Here is an 18,941-nt window from a genome sequence, read left to right as displayed (position 1 = left end):
GTCTTCACCCCATGGTGAGCCACCGAGAGGTGCCAAATTTTCAGAAAACCAAGTGAGGCCCTCTTACTTGAAAGAATCAACAATTTGCTGTAGCTGAGAAAAGCAATGTCTCTCTGCCCCACAGCTTTGGTGCTCCCATGAGCTCTGAGGAATCTAACGCAACTCCAAAGCTGGCCTTGCTTTAGGCAAGGCGCTGGGCCATGCAACCTCCAGAGATCCCTTCCAACCTGAATTATTCTGTAATCCGAACTCATGGTTAATCATTTCAGCTCATTAATGGAACAGAAAATGAAATGAATGAAGGTTTTCTGCTGGCTGAACTGTCTTGTTTTGGGTCATACAGGCATCCAGCATGAGGGTGGATATGGAGGAATGGGCCAGCTCCTTGTTGGGCTGTCTGGCATCGGATTAGTTTGGCTGCAGTGAGAAACATCACCCTAAGGAGGCAGTATCAAACATTGCTGAACTCAAAGCCAAAGAAAAGACAGGCACCACTGACTGGGCTATTAATCACTGAAGGATTATTTTAAACAAGAGTTCTGAGCTTCCTGCAGAAACAAAGAGACCTGACAGAGAATTCAAGACTTTAGGGTCTATTTCCTAATGCCAAAATATCCCTTGCCAGTTGATACACGGCACCAGCAGCACCTGCAGCTACCCACCACACTGTGACTCAAACTATTATTTACAGAAGACTCTCTAAAGTTGCTGTCCACACTTTGAGGGTTAGCCAATACTAGAAAGCAGCATTTGTCGCTCATCAGCTTATCTCAGGCTTGTCACAGCTTGAAGACGACAAAATTATGTCCTTGGCATAAGAATAACAAAGCCAAAACATGTAGGAAAATAAGGAATAGAAGAGTTGAAGATGGAGAACAGTTTCCTACCTTTCTCTCCAATACACCAGCTATTTAACAGTCTGCATTTACTAACAGCTGCTGGACCACAAAACCCGAAATCTCCATTTTACCTGCTAAGGGCTACTGTACTCTCAGATGCAGCTGTAGCTCACACCCCTTCTCTCTAGAGATATCAGTAATGACCATTACAGTGACTGAAACACAGGGGGTGGTTTCTGGGAAGACTGAACACACCGTTCATACCCATTTTAAAGCATCTATGAAGAATGTCCTGTAGGCCACCTGTCCAGTGGTTCTTTGGTACTCCAGCTGCCCCTTGTCCCATCTTCAGCAGTTCACGGTCAGAAGCAAGACTCAAAGAGGTAGATTAGAGACACATGTAAGATAAGCACATTTGCCAGAGAACAGAAATCTTGTTGAGATCTGGCTAAATCCTTCCCTGGATGCAGCAGTTCAAACCTAGACATCTTGAAGGCTGGAGCTGGACACAAAACAGAGCTCAGTGCCCGTCTGACAGTAAGATGTGAAAGCTTCAAACCTCTGTGATACTTCCCAAAGCAGAGACCATCATTGCTGGCCACTATGAGCATGACTGGGACATAAATGTGGGCTCTGGGAAGGCTCAAGACTTGGTACGACCTGAGCTCTCAGCAGGCTAGGCAGACAGAACACAGGAGAAAAGATCAGAGCATGGGTGGGAGACACAGGCTCCTTGCAAAGATGGGGATTAAGGACAATCCTTCAAATCCCGGAATTTGAAAGTCAGAATGCAATTATTCTGATAATTCAGTATTTCCTGCAGGGATTCCTGCTCTCCAGCCTAAAACATCTACTTGAGCTAAGGCTGAGAGACCAGAGGATACATCTAATACAGCAATACAGCAAGAGGACCCAAGCGCTGTATGATTCAGCATGTTCTAGATGTTCTCACGATCAGTTATCTTAACTCCCAAAGATGCATCTTCTTTTTACAAAAGATTTGTCTAGTTTCAGCTTTCAACTACTGAAACTTGCTGTTGCCTTTGCTGGAAGCCATGAGGTGTTTTATTCACCAATCCCCTCCCACACCTCACTGGCCAGTGGTTACACAGCAGCACGCACAAAAATGCAAACCCACAGTCCCTAAAACTGTCTCATCCTGCCTATCCTGACGATCGTGTTGCATTTTAATGTCCGGTTTTGGGCTGGACATCCATAGGCACATGAGGAAGAGAGGTTACTTAAAACTAAAGCAATGCCTCATGCATTTGTTGAACCTGGGAAAGGCTCTGAATATTCACCATGAGCGTCTCATTTCTTAAAGGCTTAGAAATCTGCACGGTCTGCAGCAGCAATTTTTTTATTTTAATTGTTTGCATGTGCTTGGATGAGCTCTGTGCACTGCAGATGCCACTGTACATCCCACTGGCACAAGCTGTAGCATTTTTATGGTTGTTTTATTTACAAAAATAAGTCTCAAGAGTCACAGTGATACCAGCAACTGCTATTTGCTTTTTGCACAAGTCTTACATTTACAGCTCTCAAGGCAGCATTCCTGTGTGCCCTAAACCATATTGGTAATTACATTCAGCGCTTTCCGAAGGCAGTGCAGCCAGGGATCTTAAAAACCTTCCGAGGCATTCACTGCACCTTGCAACACATCTCAGAGATGCTGGGCAGCCCACTGACAGCCAGAGGTTTAGTGACTTGCCTGAAGTGCCAGACCAATAACAGCATTGCAAAACGTCCCAAGTGTCCTACCTCTAATTATAACCACATACAGATACGTGAAAAAGAACAACTGAAGACTGCAGTCCGTGCTACTGCAGCTGAAGACGAGAAAAACCCTATTCTGGACCTGCAGGGTCTGCTTACATGGATCAAACAACAGAACTCACAACCCAAAGAGACCTCTCCATCACCAAGGCTGCCCTTCTGCACATGTCCGTCTGCCCCATTCACCCAGTCAATTTGCTAAATCCAAGTAGCTAATTTTACCCAAGCACAAAGTGCATCTGGCTAAAACATTTTCCAAAACAAAACTGAGGCTGTATCCATTAACACGGCCCCAAAGAGGAATCTGACCTATCTGGGCAGTGCCAATACAGTTTCTATAACAGAAACCCAGTCTTGTGAACCTGGAAGGGTCTGGACTCATCAGTGACCACGTGGACGGACATGACACAGCCTACCTGCCTTTCCACAAAGTCTCCGAGAACCTCACCAAAGGCTTTTATAAAAACTAAAGAGCCATGGGGTAAGAGGAAAGGCTTCTATAAGGATAAATCAAGGGTTAGAAAAGGTAGGGGTAAACAGTCATTCTTGTGGAGGAGAGAGATCTATGTGGAGGACACAGGGATCTGCACTGCTCAGCGTCTTCATGAGTGACTTGGGGAGGGGATAAGCTCAGTTTTCTAACGATCCACTCTTCCCAGGGCAGACAGGATGATGGCAGCCCATGAGCAGTTCCAGACTGAAGCTAGGAGACTGAGTTTCAGGGCAAGAAAACAGCAGGTGACCATCACGCCGATAAATATAAAGCAATGAGCGTGGAGAAAAAGAATCCTACCTTCAGATGCAAAATGATGGGTTCTGAGCTGCCTGGTGCTCCTTCAGGAGGGAGAACTTGGGCTGTAATGTTCACTGAACAAGAATATCAGCTCAAAGCACAGCAGTGGCCAGAAAGAGCCAGGGGAAAAGATTCCACTTTGGAAAAATGAGAGATCAGGACATTGGACGTCACGGTAGAAACCAACTGAAAAGAAAGCCTCATTACACTAGTTAAAAATCAAGCAAAAAGCCCCCAAACCTGCAGCCGATCCCTGGATTCTCGTTTTCACAGAGTTCCAGCCTTTCCGGGGATATCTTCAGCCAGGGCTAAGCTCTGCCTTGCCCCGCTGCATGCCGAGAGCCACTCCGAGTCTGCCCTTCACTGATCCTATTAAGAAAACTCTTTGATCAGATTGAGCATTTTTAAGAGTTCCTTCACACTGCTTTGGCTCTTCTGCTTAGCATACAATGTAAAATATCTTTTAATGTTTTTAACTGGTTTCCAAGATCATTTCAGAGACAGTAACTCTTATTATTACTTAGCAGTTATTGACGCTTTTTAGAGTATAAACATACGTGTGCAGATATTCCCCAATGCAGGGGGAAAGTGCTCTGAGACCCACCACAACAAGTGTTATGGATGTGCAACACAATAGACTTATTCATCAAAATGCCCTGGGGGTCAGCACAGTCCCCATTTTGCTGATGGCAAAATAAACAGAGATAAGTGACTGGCTCATGATCAGAGACAAAGACAGTGACAGTGCTGTGGAGAGCAAGGATGCCCAAATCGTTGTCCTCAGCAAAAGTCATTTTCAGTTTAGTGCTGAGCACACAGATTTACTTAGTCTCCAAACCGAGGTCTTAATTTCTCCCCCATACAGGAAAGAAATTAACTGCTTTCTATCCACTGAATAGCATTAAAAAATGAATGGGTAAACTGAGTTATGCATCTTTTTTATAAAATACTGCAAAGGCTAGCATTTGGGTAAGGGAAAATGGCATCATGCCTGCCACCACTGGAGCAGTCAAGCAAGCTTCTCCCCGAATAGCAGCTCACAAGCCCCTCATCTCTCAGCACCTTTGCTGTAGAACATCTGCACAACCAGCCATAAACATCTCACATTCCTGCTTCTTCAGCCCCTCTTTTCCCTGCCATCCTCTCTTCCAGCTCCCAGAAGGCAAAGCAAAGGAGCAGAAAGATCATGCTGGGAATGGACCTGGCATAGGCATTTACACTGTAGAGAAAAATGGCAGCTTTGGATGGTGGGGCTGGTTCCAGGGATTTAGTGTGAAGATCTGGATTGCACAGGAAGCCCTCAGCAGAATTACAGCCCATACTGCAACAGCGCTATTATTTATTCTATGCACAGTATCCTCATCACCCTTAGAGAAATACTTGCTTGTATGAGCCAGTGTCCAGCAATCTTTGCAGCCCATTTTTACGAAGGTGGTGGCCTTGGCTTGCACTCTTTGTGCCAGCACCATTTTTTATTTCTTCAGTGATCAGACAACTTAACTCTGGGTCCAGTTCTGCAAGGACAGTTAGATATTCCTTTGCAGGTGCAGCCAAGAGAACGGGTGCTACCAGCTCCCCCAGCCTGTCTGAAGCGCAGCTACCAGGTCGGACAACAAAGAGCTGCAATGAACCTACAGGGGCATATGGTTCAAATGCAGAGGACAAGCGAATGCCAAATTTGTCTATAATCACCCTCTTCACATCCCAAACCACCAGTTTTCCTCCTGTCCCCATTCCTCTACCTCTTATTCCAAATAAACTGGCTGCAATACAACCTGTGTTCTTGCTTGTGATCCCCTTATTAGCCTCATCTTCTCCAGTCCACTGCAAAAATAAAGCTGTTGTAACAATATGTTGTTTTAATCAGCTGTGAAGCAGCTATTGAATTAAAACAGAAATTCTGAACTACAGAAAGGAGATTAGAACTGAGCTGGGCAGCTCCAGCATGAGAAATGCATCAGCAGAGTTGAAACTCAAACCCCTGACTGAAGAGATACACTAGCAGGTGAAAGAACACATACAGCGGCAATCAGGGAGCACCAAGAGAAATGGCAATGCCAATATTTATTGGCAAAGTCAGAACAAAATCAAGTAAAAATCTGAACTTCAATACTCAAGCTTAATCTGATTACCCCAAAGCCAGGCTGATATTGTCTCCTGCATGACAGTGCCCATGGACACATGGTGAGTACTCCAGCAGCAACTGCAAGAGCCCACCTATGAGGCCCCGGAGTTGTTCAGTAGATGGTACATGAGCAGAACTGGCACTTTTGGTCCTGACACAGACACCGACAATGTAAATAAACTTGTTTCCACACCTCAGGAAAACCATCGTACTGCAGCTCTTCCAGGCTTAGTGCTTCAGGAGAGGCCATCAGCAGAGTGTGTACTCGAAGAGGGCTGCCAAAAGCACCAGGGATGACTGACACATGTCCGGTCCACATAGCAGTCCTCAAGAAAATCCCAGAGCCATGGTCTTAGGAAGCAAGCAACCTGCAGACTGGGTAAGACTTCAGCTTGTGCAAGCATGCCCAAGCCAACCTGAACTACACCTGCAGCAGGACAGAGGTCAGTAGTTTCTTCACAGATTTACAGCCTGTGGGAAGTTTGCAACGGCATGGCTATACTGCTATTTATATCCAGCTAGCTCAAGGACATACATTCCATAAGAATATGTGGCGTGAGTGGCCACCACAGTCTATCTACTGACTGATCACATTTTCTGCCCCTGGGAGTTAATTACCAGTGGGTTTCCAAAACCCCATGTTGAGAATGGTTCTGTACTCTTGCCATATTCAGGCTATTCAGGACCGTTCCTGGGGTTTCTGCTTGTTCTGATCTTCTCTGAAGCTCTTTTTTTAGCTTTGGCTTCCTGGTTAAATATTAGCAGAACACCTTCAACATATCAGTGCAGAAAGAACAAGGAGACTGCTAGGTGGGTGCAGTTTATTCCACCTTTTGTTCTTTTTTTAAAGCTGTTCGGAAGCTATAAAAACACCGAAGATCAAGAGGAGAACCATGACAAGCCACAAAAGGTCCGAACTTTATAACAAGTGGGGCTGTATATTCAGTACAAAGTTCCTAGATTCAATAAAAATGCACGCCGTGGCAACATACAACTGTTCGCCAAAGCCAGGGTCAGAGCTGGGCTCAACAGCATTTACTTCCCCTCTCCAAAAACTGGGGAGAAAACAAGAAAATAAAGAAAGTACCCAGTAGGTCACAAGAAGAGGATGTAATGTTCTTGCTCCCATAGAATCACTGCGAAAAATCCCACCCAAATGGGTCCATTTCTCCCATATGTGCATACACTGCTCTGATCACAACCATCCCATTAACTGTGCACAGCCTTTACAGACCTTTGTGAGAAGAGTCTGGTTGATCATTTTGGTTGCTCTGGCACTTACCTGCATCAGAAGCAGCATCCCTCCAAGGGACCAAGCTCCTGTCACCAACGGCTGGCATATGTGTGCTGGTGACAGGCTGAAACAAGGTGTGGAGCCCTAAATCCTTGATGCGAAGGTTCTTAAGTGTTTAAAACACTTCATCTAGATGGGAAACTGTGCTCTCCCTGTGGCTCTCCTAAAGTTATACAAACTGTTACACTGGGCATACTTTAAGCTTATTTAACTCTGCTTCCAAACCTGGCAGCAAAAGATGGTTAGGCAGAAACACCAGCCCTTCTTGTAATCAGCAGCTCAGGACATCCTGACTCAGACACTTTTAGACCCCCAGAAATAAAAGCCCCGACAGCTGTTCTTCCTTGAGTTTGTCCAATTCTACCCTGAAAGCACTCAGACCTTTGGCCTACACAAGCACAGCCCTGTACCATGTCCCATCAGCAGAAGCATTGTTACTGGTCAGAGATCTTGCAGAAATGGAGCAGCGACCCCAGCGCTATTCACCCGGAGAGAGGAAGGTTTCAACAGTGAGGCTCCTGTTGAAACATCCTGCCAAGACTCAGTAATGCCCTGAGATTTTGAAACCCTGTTTTGGGCCAGGAAGTAGGATAGAAAAGGGAAGGAAACATCCTGAATACAACCCAGGCTCTCTGGGTTATGAAGCATCTTAGAATAAAACACATGAGGAAAAGTCAAGTTGGGAGGAAGGCCTAGACACTGATATTAAGGACAGGCTGGGGGATAGCGGAAACTCTGCCTTTCCCAGGTCAGCTCCTCTTCTCAGAGGCTCTTGCCAGCCCCAAGACATCATATAGTAATATCAAGTCTCTGAAATGCCAGATCCACCATTCCTGCTGAGCCACAGATTTGCTGTTTGTTGAGCCGCGGGCACCATCAGCATCCAAAGAGGGTTGGGGGAGCAGCACACCCTCCTGCAGCGCTGGGCTGCTCTTGTCCGAGCCCCCAGACCTCCAAAGCCATAGTGTATTCCAGGACACACATTTGAGCCAAGCCAGGATTACTGCTAAGTGCCTTGGCTCTGTGCTCTGAACAGCTCAAGAGTTTTTTCATGGGATCTTCCGATAGCAGTCACGAAGGCAGCAACACCCAGGTACCATGACTGCACATGCATTAGACTCACGCATAAAAGAGAAAATGATGAACTTCTTTGCGTAACCTTCTGTCAGTACATAAACTCTGCTTGTGTGGTCCCAAATCCAGCCACCCCAACACAAACTAGTGTCACCCAGCTTGATGTATGAGCTCCAAATCCGAGCTCAGTCCTGAAGTGACAGTAATTAATATTTTTCCATTTCCTCCAAGCAGGAAAGCACAGAAGCTCACCTGAGTGTTACCCTGCCAGCTACCCCTGATGAGGCTCCTCCACCCACCGCTGTGTTCTCGCCCCGAAGGAGAAGAGAAACCAAGCAACATCAAAAATAAAGAAAAGCCATAAAATACACATTACCTTTGCCCATGGGCAGAAAATCTAGCATCTGATTATCCTCTCCATTTGAAGACACCAAGCAGTTAACCAATAAATCACATGCCAGCAATGGTGGCGAGAGATGAAGAACTTCATGAACTTTCTACCCAGGGTCAGCATTTTCTGCCTCTCTGTTACCTCCCGGAATTATCGCTCCTGGCCCAGCACCCACGCAAGGGCAGCCCAGGCCCTGCCGGCACACTCCAGTCTCTTCGGCGGGCTGTGTAACGCATGCAACAGATGGCGAGCCAGGAGTGGATGTGAGCTACACTTCAACATATCCCCATGGTAACTATCTAAAACTATTAACTTTTGCTTGCTTTGCAAGCAGAGGGAAATGCTTTCAAGGCAGCCAAGCCCAGAGAGAGGGAGCAGTGTGCTGACAGCTCGCAGCAGACCCGAAGAAGGCAGTCAAGGCAAGTGCCTGCTGTTTAACCGCACGGAGCACCAGGGTCTCCACTGCCCTCACTGCAGCTCCCCATCAGCCTTGGCAAAGCAGCCAGAAGGACATGCTCTGCATTAGCTCTCCCTGACCCAGCTGAGTGTGGGGCCTCTCCGCCAGTTAGGCTCGTGCTAAGGCAGCAACTCCACTCCTCCAAATTCCAGCGCTGGAGCTGCTTCCAGCTCTGCCCGCCCAGCCTTAACGCTTTCACTGCTGCCCCTCTCCCAAACCCAGCACGGCGTCACCCCTCTCTCTGTTACGGAGCATCCAGAAGGGTGGAAAAGGGTGTTAACAAACCCACCAGGGAACTCCAGAGGAACTTGGCATCAGCCAGAGGCATAGCCCAAATGGGAGAATGGCACAGGGACCTTCTGAGTTACAGACTTTAATGGCTATCCTTGTGACTGTGGGCAGGTTGGTGCTGGCTGCATGTGTCCCTGCATCCTTGTTTTTAAGGTTACAGTATTTCCCTGCCCTCCAGCAGTGATGTACGAAACATGGTGGAGCAGACTTAAGGGATGCTATTACAGTGGAAGGGGTGTGTGTATGCATGTGTGTGTGGGGAAGGTTCTTGTGCAGGTATGGACTAAATCTGGATTTCTCAGGACCTGGAAAATGAGCTGCTTTTCAAGAGGCCAGAAAAGACTGTCCCTACCACAGCATCTTCCAGCAGCAGTACTGTTGGGATCATGCACGGAGCCACCAGCACTCAGCTGTAAGAAGGGCGCCTGTAAAAGTCTCACAATTTTTGAGGCAAATCACTGCTAAAGTAGCATAAACACAAGAAAAATGCATGTGTTTCTTTGAAATTTAAAGCTAATGTTTAAATAAGAGTTCTACAAGCTTTCTTGTGTAAAGACCCAGATCTTGCAGAAAATCTCAGACTCCTGCGCCCACAATCAGCACATATAGGCAGAAAGCCCTGATCCTGTCTGCTCAGTCTCTTTTTCCCAACTGGTGTCCTTTTGCTCGTGTAGATAGACTCCTGAGTGCATCACCTCCTTGGGTGAAGAGCTCAGAGCTGGAAGCTGCCTTGCAGAGGTACCTGAGAAGACCCCGGGTTGGTTTCTCTTCCCCCAGGGGCTCACAGCTCTCCACCCCACAAACCACTTCAGAAAGGCAAATAACTGCTCATGGAACCTATTCCAATGTGTTTCCCTGACTACAAAGGACTGAACTTTACTCTAGCCTGTGATCAGTTGTGAAACCCCAAATTTCCCACGGATAACAGAAGCAGACACATCTCTCTACATGACCATGCCTTGGCTGATGGGGGATTTCCCTCAGCCCCCCTCCCTGCTGAGGTTTCCAGGGCAGGTGGCCCTGGAAACTACAATCATTAACCAGCTTCTTACTTCCTCTTTTCTTCTCAGTGATTTTTATCACAGTCTCATATTTCCCTTTTCAATCCGTTTTGCCCTGAACCTTAGCAGCAGCACCTCCATTTGTGTGTGCATCTCTTGCTCTTTCTCCCCAGACATGATTTAAAGTAACTAAGCAACAATCCTCATTCTTTAGGTTGATCCTAAATACTGATTTTCTGTACTGCTTACAATGGAGAGGGACAAAGCAGCTTTCCAAATCTGCGCTCCACTTATGTCAGTGACCCGAGAGCAGGATTGTTTCTGTCCCGTTTAAGAGCCACGAAAGCTTGAGTTGCCCCCAGACTCCCCAAGGAGCAGGAAGTTCAGAAAAAGTAAAATGCATGCAAAGTTTTTCAAAAGTACTCTACTGGTTTTGGCTGTGCTAGAGTTAACTTTCTTTAGTAATAGCTCGTATGGTGCTGTGTTTCAGATTTGTGGCCAAAACAGCACTGGTAACACACTCATGTTTTAGCTATTGCTGAGCTGGGCTTGCGGAGTGTCAAGGTCTTCTCTGTTTCTCACAGCGAGCAGGCTGGGGGTGCACAAGATGCTGGGAGGGGGCACAGCCGTGACAACTGACCCCAACTGACCAAAGGGATATTCCATACCATATGATGCTGTGCTCATCAAGAGAAGCTGGGGGAAAGAAGGAGGAAGGGGGGGATGATCGGAGCAATGGCATTTGTCTTCCCAAGTCACCATTACACGTGATGAAGCCCTGCTTTCCTGGAGATGGCTGAACACCTGTGTGTCGATAGGAAGCAGTGAATGAACACCTGGCTTTGCCTTGCATGTACAGCTTTTGCTTTACTTATTAAGCTGTCTGTATCTCAACCCACGAGTTTTCACACCTTTACCCTTCTCATTCTCTGCCCCATCCCACTGCGGGGGTGAGCAAGTGGCAGAGGGGGGCTCAGCTGTCTACCAGGGCTAACCCACAACACATATTTTACCCTTCAATCTCTGCTTTCCTTCCAATTTACACTTCTACCTAACATTGCCACAGTGCACAGACTTATACACTCCTTGTATGCATCACAACTTAATCTAGACCTTGAAGCTCTCAGCTTGAGAAATATCAGCTACCTCCTGCGCTGTATCTACTACAATGTCAGCTGAGTCACTACATAACTCATACAGAAAAGCACGCAGGCCTGGCAGATGGGGATAATTCCTTCCCTAGTCAACACACCTTCAGGGTCTTCTGTTGAAAAAATCAACGTTGTTAGTAAAGTGCATGCAGCGTATTTTGGCCGCGCTTTTGTGTGCTGCAATATCTAAATATGGGGAAAACACCATTCTCCTCTGATGCCCTAATTCTGAAACTCTGACCCCATCATGCAACAGGGAAGTTCAAAACCTTTGCAGTATGTTTGGGTTCAATGCCCCACACAACCTTAATTCAGCTGCTTTATGTATATGCTCTGTGATAGATAAATATTTCTCAATCAATATTTCTCTAGGATGACTGCTTGACTCTGAACGGATGTGCAAACAGCTCTTTTGGAAACAGTCAAAAAAGCTAATTTCTAAAACTCTGAAGTGAACCCACAAGTCACAAGCACCTCGTGTACAAGGTAACTGCAGAAACTATCATTAACACAGTCTGCCCTTTGAGCAGAGCTCAAAGCTGCAATCTAGCGCTTAGTTTAATAGGAAGTCCACCTCACCTTATATTCCTAAAAGCCCAGGATATGCATTTAAGGGTAAAAAAGCACGTGTGTAAGAGGCATGAGAAGACATATAAGATGCTGTACACTACATGTGAAGAGTGGAGTGGGGATTCCTGGCCAAGAGACAACCCTGGGAGTGCCCCACTGGCATGGGTGGGAAGCTGGAGGAAGCCTGCTGCACACCCATAGAAACCCCTCTCCCTTTGGGATGGTCATGGGGACCTGCCTTCCCCGACTGCTGCCAAGCTGGTGTGAAGAAGCTGAGGATGCACAGGATGAGCTCAGGATGCACAGGCATTTCACCTTGCTCTGTAAGCCCAGCAGAGCTGACCTGCAACACCAGTCCGCAGGCTTACATGGGGCAGAGAGGATCAGGACCAACCAGGCATCCCTGGAGCTACGTTTCCCCTGTGGTGTGTGTTTATTTGAACCCCCCAGCTCCAAGCTGTGCTGCATCAAGAGAGGAGCTCCAGGAGACACCCGGGAGCCTGCAGCCATCTGGCCACCGGCCGCAGCGGAGCTCTCCCAGCAGGCCACCACACAGACAGCACATCCTGAGAGCGATGTAATTACCAACCTGGTGCGCAGAGAGCTGTTCCTCCTCGCTGTTTGACCTCCCTTTCCTCCCTTCACACACATGTGCCCTTCTGAAAGCTCCCCTCAGCATGGCTGGCCTGGCCCAAGCTCCACCAGCACCCTGCCCAGCCGCCCCAGCTAAGCAAACACTGGTGGGAGTGGGAGGCCCCGGAGCTGGAGAGGGGATGTGCCTGGGAGAAGCTCTGCACTCCTCCACCTCTGCTGGCAACCAGCAGAAGGGACAGATTAGAGCTGAATTAAGTTACCAGCATTAAACAGATATGCCTGGCCTCTTTGAAGTTCTGCTTCCCTTGAACGTGAACTCATTTGGTGAGGCCTCTTTTTGCTCAGCCCCAGGAAGCCATCAGTCTCGACAGAGTTAACTCTTCACAGGATTTCTCAGCTCTCCCTGCTGGTATCCATCAGCTCAGCGCAAGGCAGTCAGTCTGGTATGTGAGCAGAGCCCGGTATAACCACGGTTAGCACTGACCTCCTTCATGTTTCCCTGGGTCTCCCTGATTTGGGAATTCCCACCAGGAAAGGGAACCTGCCCAACTCCACCATGTGGTCCTGCAGGCTCCAGGCTGGCACACAGGGAAGCTTTATCGGAGCTGAAGGAAAGGGGGATCCCTCTGTGGTGAAGCATCCTCCAACCCTGCCAAAGGCAGCACTCTCAGGTCCTGGGAGGACTGTGCTCAATCCTCCTCCAAAGCAGGGGTGAGGAGTAAAGGAACAAGGGCGGAATTTAATTACAGATGAGGAAAGTTCCCAGTGCTCCTTTCTTTTGGTTTAATTCCACTAAGTGGAAACTGGAAAGACTGGGGCAGGAAAGGGAGGGGGTAACCACAGAGAGGAAAGTAAAATACCACAAAGACAAGGCTGATCCCAACTCCACAGCATTTTTACATGGCTCATGCAACCTCTGCCAATCCCTGCTCTTGCCCCAGTACTTGAAAAACGCAGCAAAGAGAGCAGAAATCTGCCCAAGAGCAAGCGCTGCCTCTGCCTGGGAGTGGGGAGATGTGACTTTCAGGGTTCACTATTTTTGTACATAAGCGGGAACTGCAGAGTTGCTGCCGATGGAGCCAATACGAGAGGGAGAGCCTGTCACTGCTGCCTGCCAAAGGGGGAAGCAAATGCTTCTCAAGATGGCTCCAAGTTACCACGGTGTTGCCCCCATGATGGGGTGTTATTTCTGGATTCTCTGCTTGCTCCCAGCTTCAGCCCCTGGCACAGGGAGGCTGGAGAGGAACAGAGCTGCCTGTGCTGCATGCTGCGTGTCAGAGGGAGGTTCCCACTTCTCCTGGGAAGGCAGCTTCCATCTCGCTCCTGAAACCTTTCACCCCCAGTTTACTGCCAGGAAATCTCCCACCCAACACAAACATGTCTTTAGCCACTCATGCAGTACCTGAGAAGCACCTTGGAGATGCTGGGCGAGAGCCCCTGACTCCAGGGTACCACTGGAGAGGTCAGCCACTGGCTGGGAGGTCCCCAGCAGCTCTGCAGAGCCTGTAGGGCAGCAGCAGGCAGGACACAAACAAACAGCAGGAAGCAAGGGAGAGGCTGGGAACATCAAGGCCAAATGCATAAATCCAAGATAAACAGTGAGAGTGCCTTTCAGATCCCAACCATGACAGAAATCATCTCTATCCAAGGGGAGCCCGCAGCTTGGCTTGCACACAGGCCATGCGAGACGACCTAAGGCAATCCACCCCGACAACAGACTTGCAGCACAGAGGACAGAACTGGCTCACATCAAGGGACAGCAGGAAAGCACAGCCTGACGGGTTAGCACAAGCTGACCCTGGATTTTCAAGAGGAACAGTCTTATCACAAAAATGCCTTTCCTAAGTAATCCTTCAGCTCCAGTAGAGAGGTTGCTTTCCTGCTTCTCATTTCATTGACAGGCATGCGTCAGACTTGCCAGCCAGCAAATGCCAGAGGCATGTGCATGGGGACAATGACAGCTCCCCTGGTTCTAAACACAACTGCAATGCTAGCAAGCTAGAGACACATCTGAAAATCTCAACAGCCAATGCTCGGACCTTTGCAAGGCAGCAAGTTCCCCAATACCATTCCTAACCAACAATCATGGTTCTAGGAACAAGGCAAGTACAACCTCATTCAGACCTGCTTTTTCCATGTTCACAGTAGAGATCACAGCATAAGGCAGAGCAAGATAACTGTCAGAAGTACAGGCAGGTGCAGTCCTGCAACTTAGTTCTCATTATTCCCTTATATCCACAAATAGCCCAGTCCCCCTGTGAAAAAGTCCCTAGGAATATGCGTTCCAAAGACACAGGAAAGACTCCAAGGAAATTCCTGAAGAGGAGCAGACCCCAGCAATGTTGTACAGCACCACTATCCCTCCAGAGAGCCATCATCCTGCCCATCTTTATGGATGGCTGTTCCTTAGCACCTTGATGCCAGGTTGTTACACTGCTAATAGGTATGATCGTCTGTACCTTTACCACGCATGAAGCAACATAAGCAAGCCAGACAGGGCACCCAGATGTCCTTGCTACTAGCCTCTGCCTGTTTTTCTGCTCTTTGAGAGCTGAGTGGAGGAGGAAGACAGCTAAGCAACAACGTGGGCCTTACCTTTTGTCCCAGGGGGCTGCAGATTATCTCCAGTCAGCGAGCACCAGCCTACGGGAAAGATGTCCCGGGAATCATATCGGCACCAGTAATCGAAGGCACCTCTCCAGCCATCAAATGTTATGAGGACCTCAGAACCTCTCACCTCCCCAATGGTGGCCGGGCAGATGAAGTGAGGGTTCTTCCTGTCCACTGCCTCCAGCTTCATACCTGTCTTGAAGAAGTTTTGGGATGGAGATGGTGGTTCCTACAAGGAGAAGTTGAAAATGTGCTCAAAGAGGATATGCCAGTGCCTCCCCAGACCAGGGCTGTCCCCTCCATCAGCAAAATCACCTCCACAAGCAGGTGAAGAAGGGAGCTAGTGAGCTGGACTTGAACCCCAATTAGGTGTTCACACACTGGCCTACCTATGCAACCATATGCCCTTTAAGTCAAGAGGCAACAAAGTCCACTACTGACTGCTCTGCCATCACCTGGCTGCTGGACCAAATCCAGACAGTGCTGTGTTAACACTGCACCCTGTGACAACTGTCACCCAACACAGGCAGAAAATAGAGGTCCAAAGAAAAGAGCCTCTATAGGATACTCTCACCTTGTTATCTCAGAGCAGGAAAACCTGAGATATGACAGTCTCTCTCTCTCATTCTTCCCCCACCTTCAGCTTTGCTAGACATGTGAGAGATCCACCATCCATCCTTATCTGGGGCTTGCTCTTCCTAGTGTTTTATACCTGAGATACACTAAAGCCACACCAACCATCCCATACCACAGCACACGGCTCTAGACTGGCTTCTGTCTCTCTCTGACTTCACTAGGGGTGTGAGAATAGTGTTGCCTCACAGCAATATTTGCACTCCTTACAAGCTCTGGTACACTAAAAAGTTTCAGAGAGGTGCTTTCACATATTGCATTCCTGACTTTGAGTAGCACCTGCAGCCCAAGTGAAAAAACAAGCACATCTCTCAAGCCCAAGTGTTGAAGCCCAGGACACTTTCTTAGCAGACCTCTCTCTGCATCCTGACACTGCTACAACACAGCCGCAGAGGGTCTGGGTCTCTACTAGAGAAGCAGCACTCTGGCAAAGCTGGGCAATGTTCTTCATCTCTGGGATCAGCAGATCTCATGTGAGATGCCAGCTGTGATTTTGGTGCTTTGCAGTAAAGGGGACATGCCAGAAGGACGTCTTCACAAACAGTATGGTAAAATACCTTGTGAAAAATCCGGACAGGAGCCATCTCTGCTCCATTCAGAGTCTTCAGAAGGAACATGGGCCAAGAGGAGGCATTCAGCCGAAAGCCTGCAGAGAAGGAAGCAGAGATGGAGTCTTTAAGGCTGTGGGGGTAACTGGATCTGGCAGCACATGCCTGCTCTGATGGGAACTTTGCAGCAGGCACATACTGTGATCCCACACCACCCTCCTCCTCAGGCTGGACAGTCAGGTTTGACCTTTTCCAGGTACTCTGAACACAAAACATTATGTTGTTGAAAAGAAACATCTGGAAATGGATTTTTGACTCCAGTATTTGCTTATCGTAAGAAAAGTCTGTACATTGACCATACAGGCAGAGCATTTTGTGCAGCACTAGTGCTGGTGGCACTATCCTACTACAGGGGAGACATGAATCAGCAAGTGCACACTCAGGCTATAAAATTTCTTCCTCAATAGGGAATCTCAGTTTCTGGGTGGCCTCCTCCACCTTTTAGAGTGAGCTGCAGGCAAGCTAACCTGAAGAAATAAAGTGGCTGTGACTTGGCTGGGAAACAGATTTAACCATTACAGGAAAGGATAGCAGTTTTTGGCTCGACACCTTCTGTGAAAAAAAGTAGAGAAATAACAGGAAGGGGCTTATGGGAAGAAAAAAGCACATTCACATGCTGTGAGTCTATGGCACTGAGTATGACTGCACAACTGACAAAAGTCTCCAGATACCACAAAACACCATCTTTGCTGAATGTGGATCTTCCTGTACAGGCAATTTCTGCTGCTCAGCTGAACAAGGCATTGCACTTTCTCTATTTACTGTGTTTTGACGGTAATCCTGGGACTGCACCTAGATGGAAAGCATCCCATTGTCCTGGTTTCAGCTGGGATAGAGTTAATTTGCTGGCTGGGGTTAAACCACAACAGTGCATGATGATTAACATGGCAAAGTTTTGCCAGGGTTGAAATGCCAGAACACAGCCAGCTCATTACAGGCCACCCTGCCAGCCCTGCAACTCTGTCAGAGCAGCCTGGAAACCAAACAAGCTAACCACAAATCTCAGGGGATGGGAGAGCTAAGCTTCCTGAGGGGCAAAGATAATCTTTTACATTAATTATCTACGTAAAGAAGGGGAGCAGCAGTGGATGTGTACACATGGAAAATACTACAAGGAACACAGAAAATCCTTGCTGGGTCTTCCGGGCCCTTGCACTCTGCAGGCAGAAACAACAACTGCAAAACTAGCTATTTGTTACCTGTCTTTATGCTGGGTGCAACAGAACCACTCTTGTCTGGCCCACGGTTAAGCAGGCAATATAGATCAGAGCTGGGCACACAGGCTTCTTCCAGCGTATGAACCCTCTCCTTTGGCACAGTCGGAAATGAGTTTTGCTCTCAACTCGATTACACTTATTGCCATCTGCTGGCAAAACCCAGACAAGGCACAGGACGAACCCATCACTGCCAGCTAGGACAGGTACCCATGCCTGCTGGGCAGGCCGCACCAGAGCTGTGAGCTGCACCCTAGGACCAAGGTTTCAAAGAGATGTCTGCAAATGGACAGCGGCATGCATAAAAGTAATATACAAAATGGCAGCTTTAATGTTAATAGCTGCAGCAGGTTTTGTCTGTAGCAATTAGGAAGGGAAAGAGTGTAATTAGACTTGCATATACACAGCTTCGTGTGGTGTGATGTGCCAAAACATGCACCTGCTGATGTTTCTTCCTTCTTCAGAATGGTCAGTCCCAAGTGTCCCATTGCAATTTAGACTGTACTTCCACCAAAGCTCACAAATGGTGCTCCAGGAAAAAACACGAATAAAAATATTCCTAACTCAAGGTATGCTATTGAAGGTTTCTTGCATCACTATAGATCGGCTTGATATTATTTGGGGATTTGCTAATTGAGAGACAGATTTATGAAGACACTTCAAAAATAATGGGCAGCAGAATGCAAAAGCAGATTAATCTTGCTGCTTAATCAGGAAAGAACCAGCAAATCAGCTCATCATTTGGCCAGTGTCAAAAAAAAAAAAAAAAAAAAAGTGTGTTTAACTGAAGACAAGACTGGAAGAAGTGTTCGACTGTCCAGGTTATTTATAAAGGTGTAGCCAAGCAAAATTAAATAAACAAACAGATGAAATATCGCAAACGTCCCTTCACGTGAGACAGTACTTAAATCACTGGGAACCTTTTCAGACATTATGTTTCCCCATCAGACGGTCTCCAGTGAACCTGCTATTGCCCCAAAGACACTTGGACACAAATACACTTAGACAGCATGAATGAAAATTTAAATGCTTTTGAAATCACAGTGTCAGGATTAGCAGTGATACAGCAGATGCCTCAGCCCTAATTGCCCTCTTGGTTATTCTCTACATCAAGTTTTACAGATGCCCAGCAAAGCACCTCTACCCAGACACCAGTACTGTGCTCAGCTCGAAGGGGGAGTGCAGGGGAAAGCACTGATGGATGGCAGCCATTTCATGTCAAGCACACCTTTGAGATGACAGTGCTTGCAAGCAGGATCAGAAGCCTAAAGCAATGGGCAATGGCCAGAGATTGAGCCATTGCTAGAGCTATGTGTCAGCACTGCCTGTGTGACTGTGTGGTGTCTCCCAGCAAAAAAGAACCTGGATTCATTCTGTCCTTATACAGGCAATCACCCAGCAAAGGCCATCACAGTTGTTCTGCCTTCAACACTATTGCCCACACCCTGGTCACCAGGACTTTGGGGTGGCCCTTGATTGCTTGTGTGCCCTCTGGGAAATGGAGTGGCTCTGGCATCCTT

At 47.7% G+C, this 18,941-nt stretch overlaps 1 protein-coding gene across 15 annotated transcripts in view; it reads right to left on the bottom strand.

Annotated features, from left to right (window-relative positions):
* Positions 1-18,941, bottom strand: part of SCMH1 (Scm polycomb group protein homolog 1) — a 75,512-nt gene that overhangs the window by 26,252 nt on the left and 30,319 nt on the right. For all 15 annotated transcript variants that reach the window (XM_069803408.1, XM_069803421.1, XM_069803420.1 and 12 more), the window contains 2 exons: positions 16,157-16,245; positions 14,952-15,195 (listed from right to left, as the gene is read on the bottom strand). In XM_069803408.1, coding sequence (XP_069659509.1) covers positions 14,952-15,195; positions 16,157-16,245 — 333 coding nt within the window. The remainder of the gene's footprint in view (positions 1-14,951; positions 15,196-16,156; positions 16,246-18,941) is intronic.

This window comes from Haliaeetus albicilla, chromosome 16 (assembly GCF_947461875.1).
Source record: "Haliaeetus albicilla chromosome 16, bHalAlb1.1, whole genome shotgun sequence".
NCBI classification, from domain to species: domain Eukaryota; kingdom Metazoa; phylum Chordata; class Aves; order Accipitriformes; family Accipitridae; genus Haliaeetus; species Haliaeetus albicilla.
This window is presented reverse-complemented; position numbering and strand designations above follow the sequence as displayed.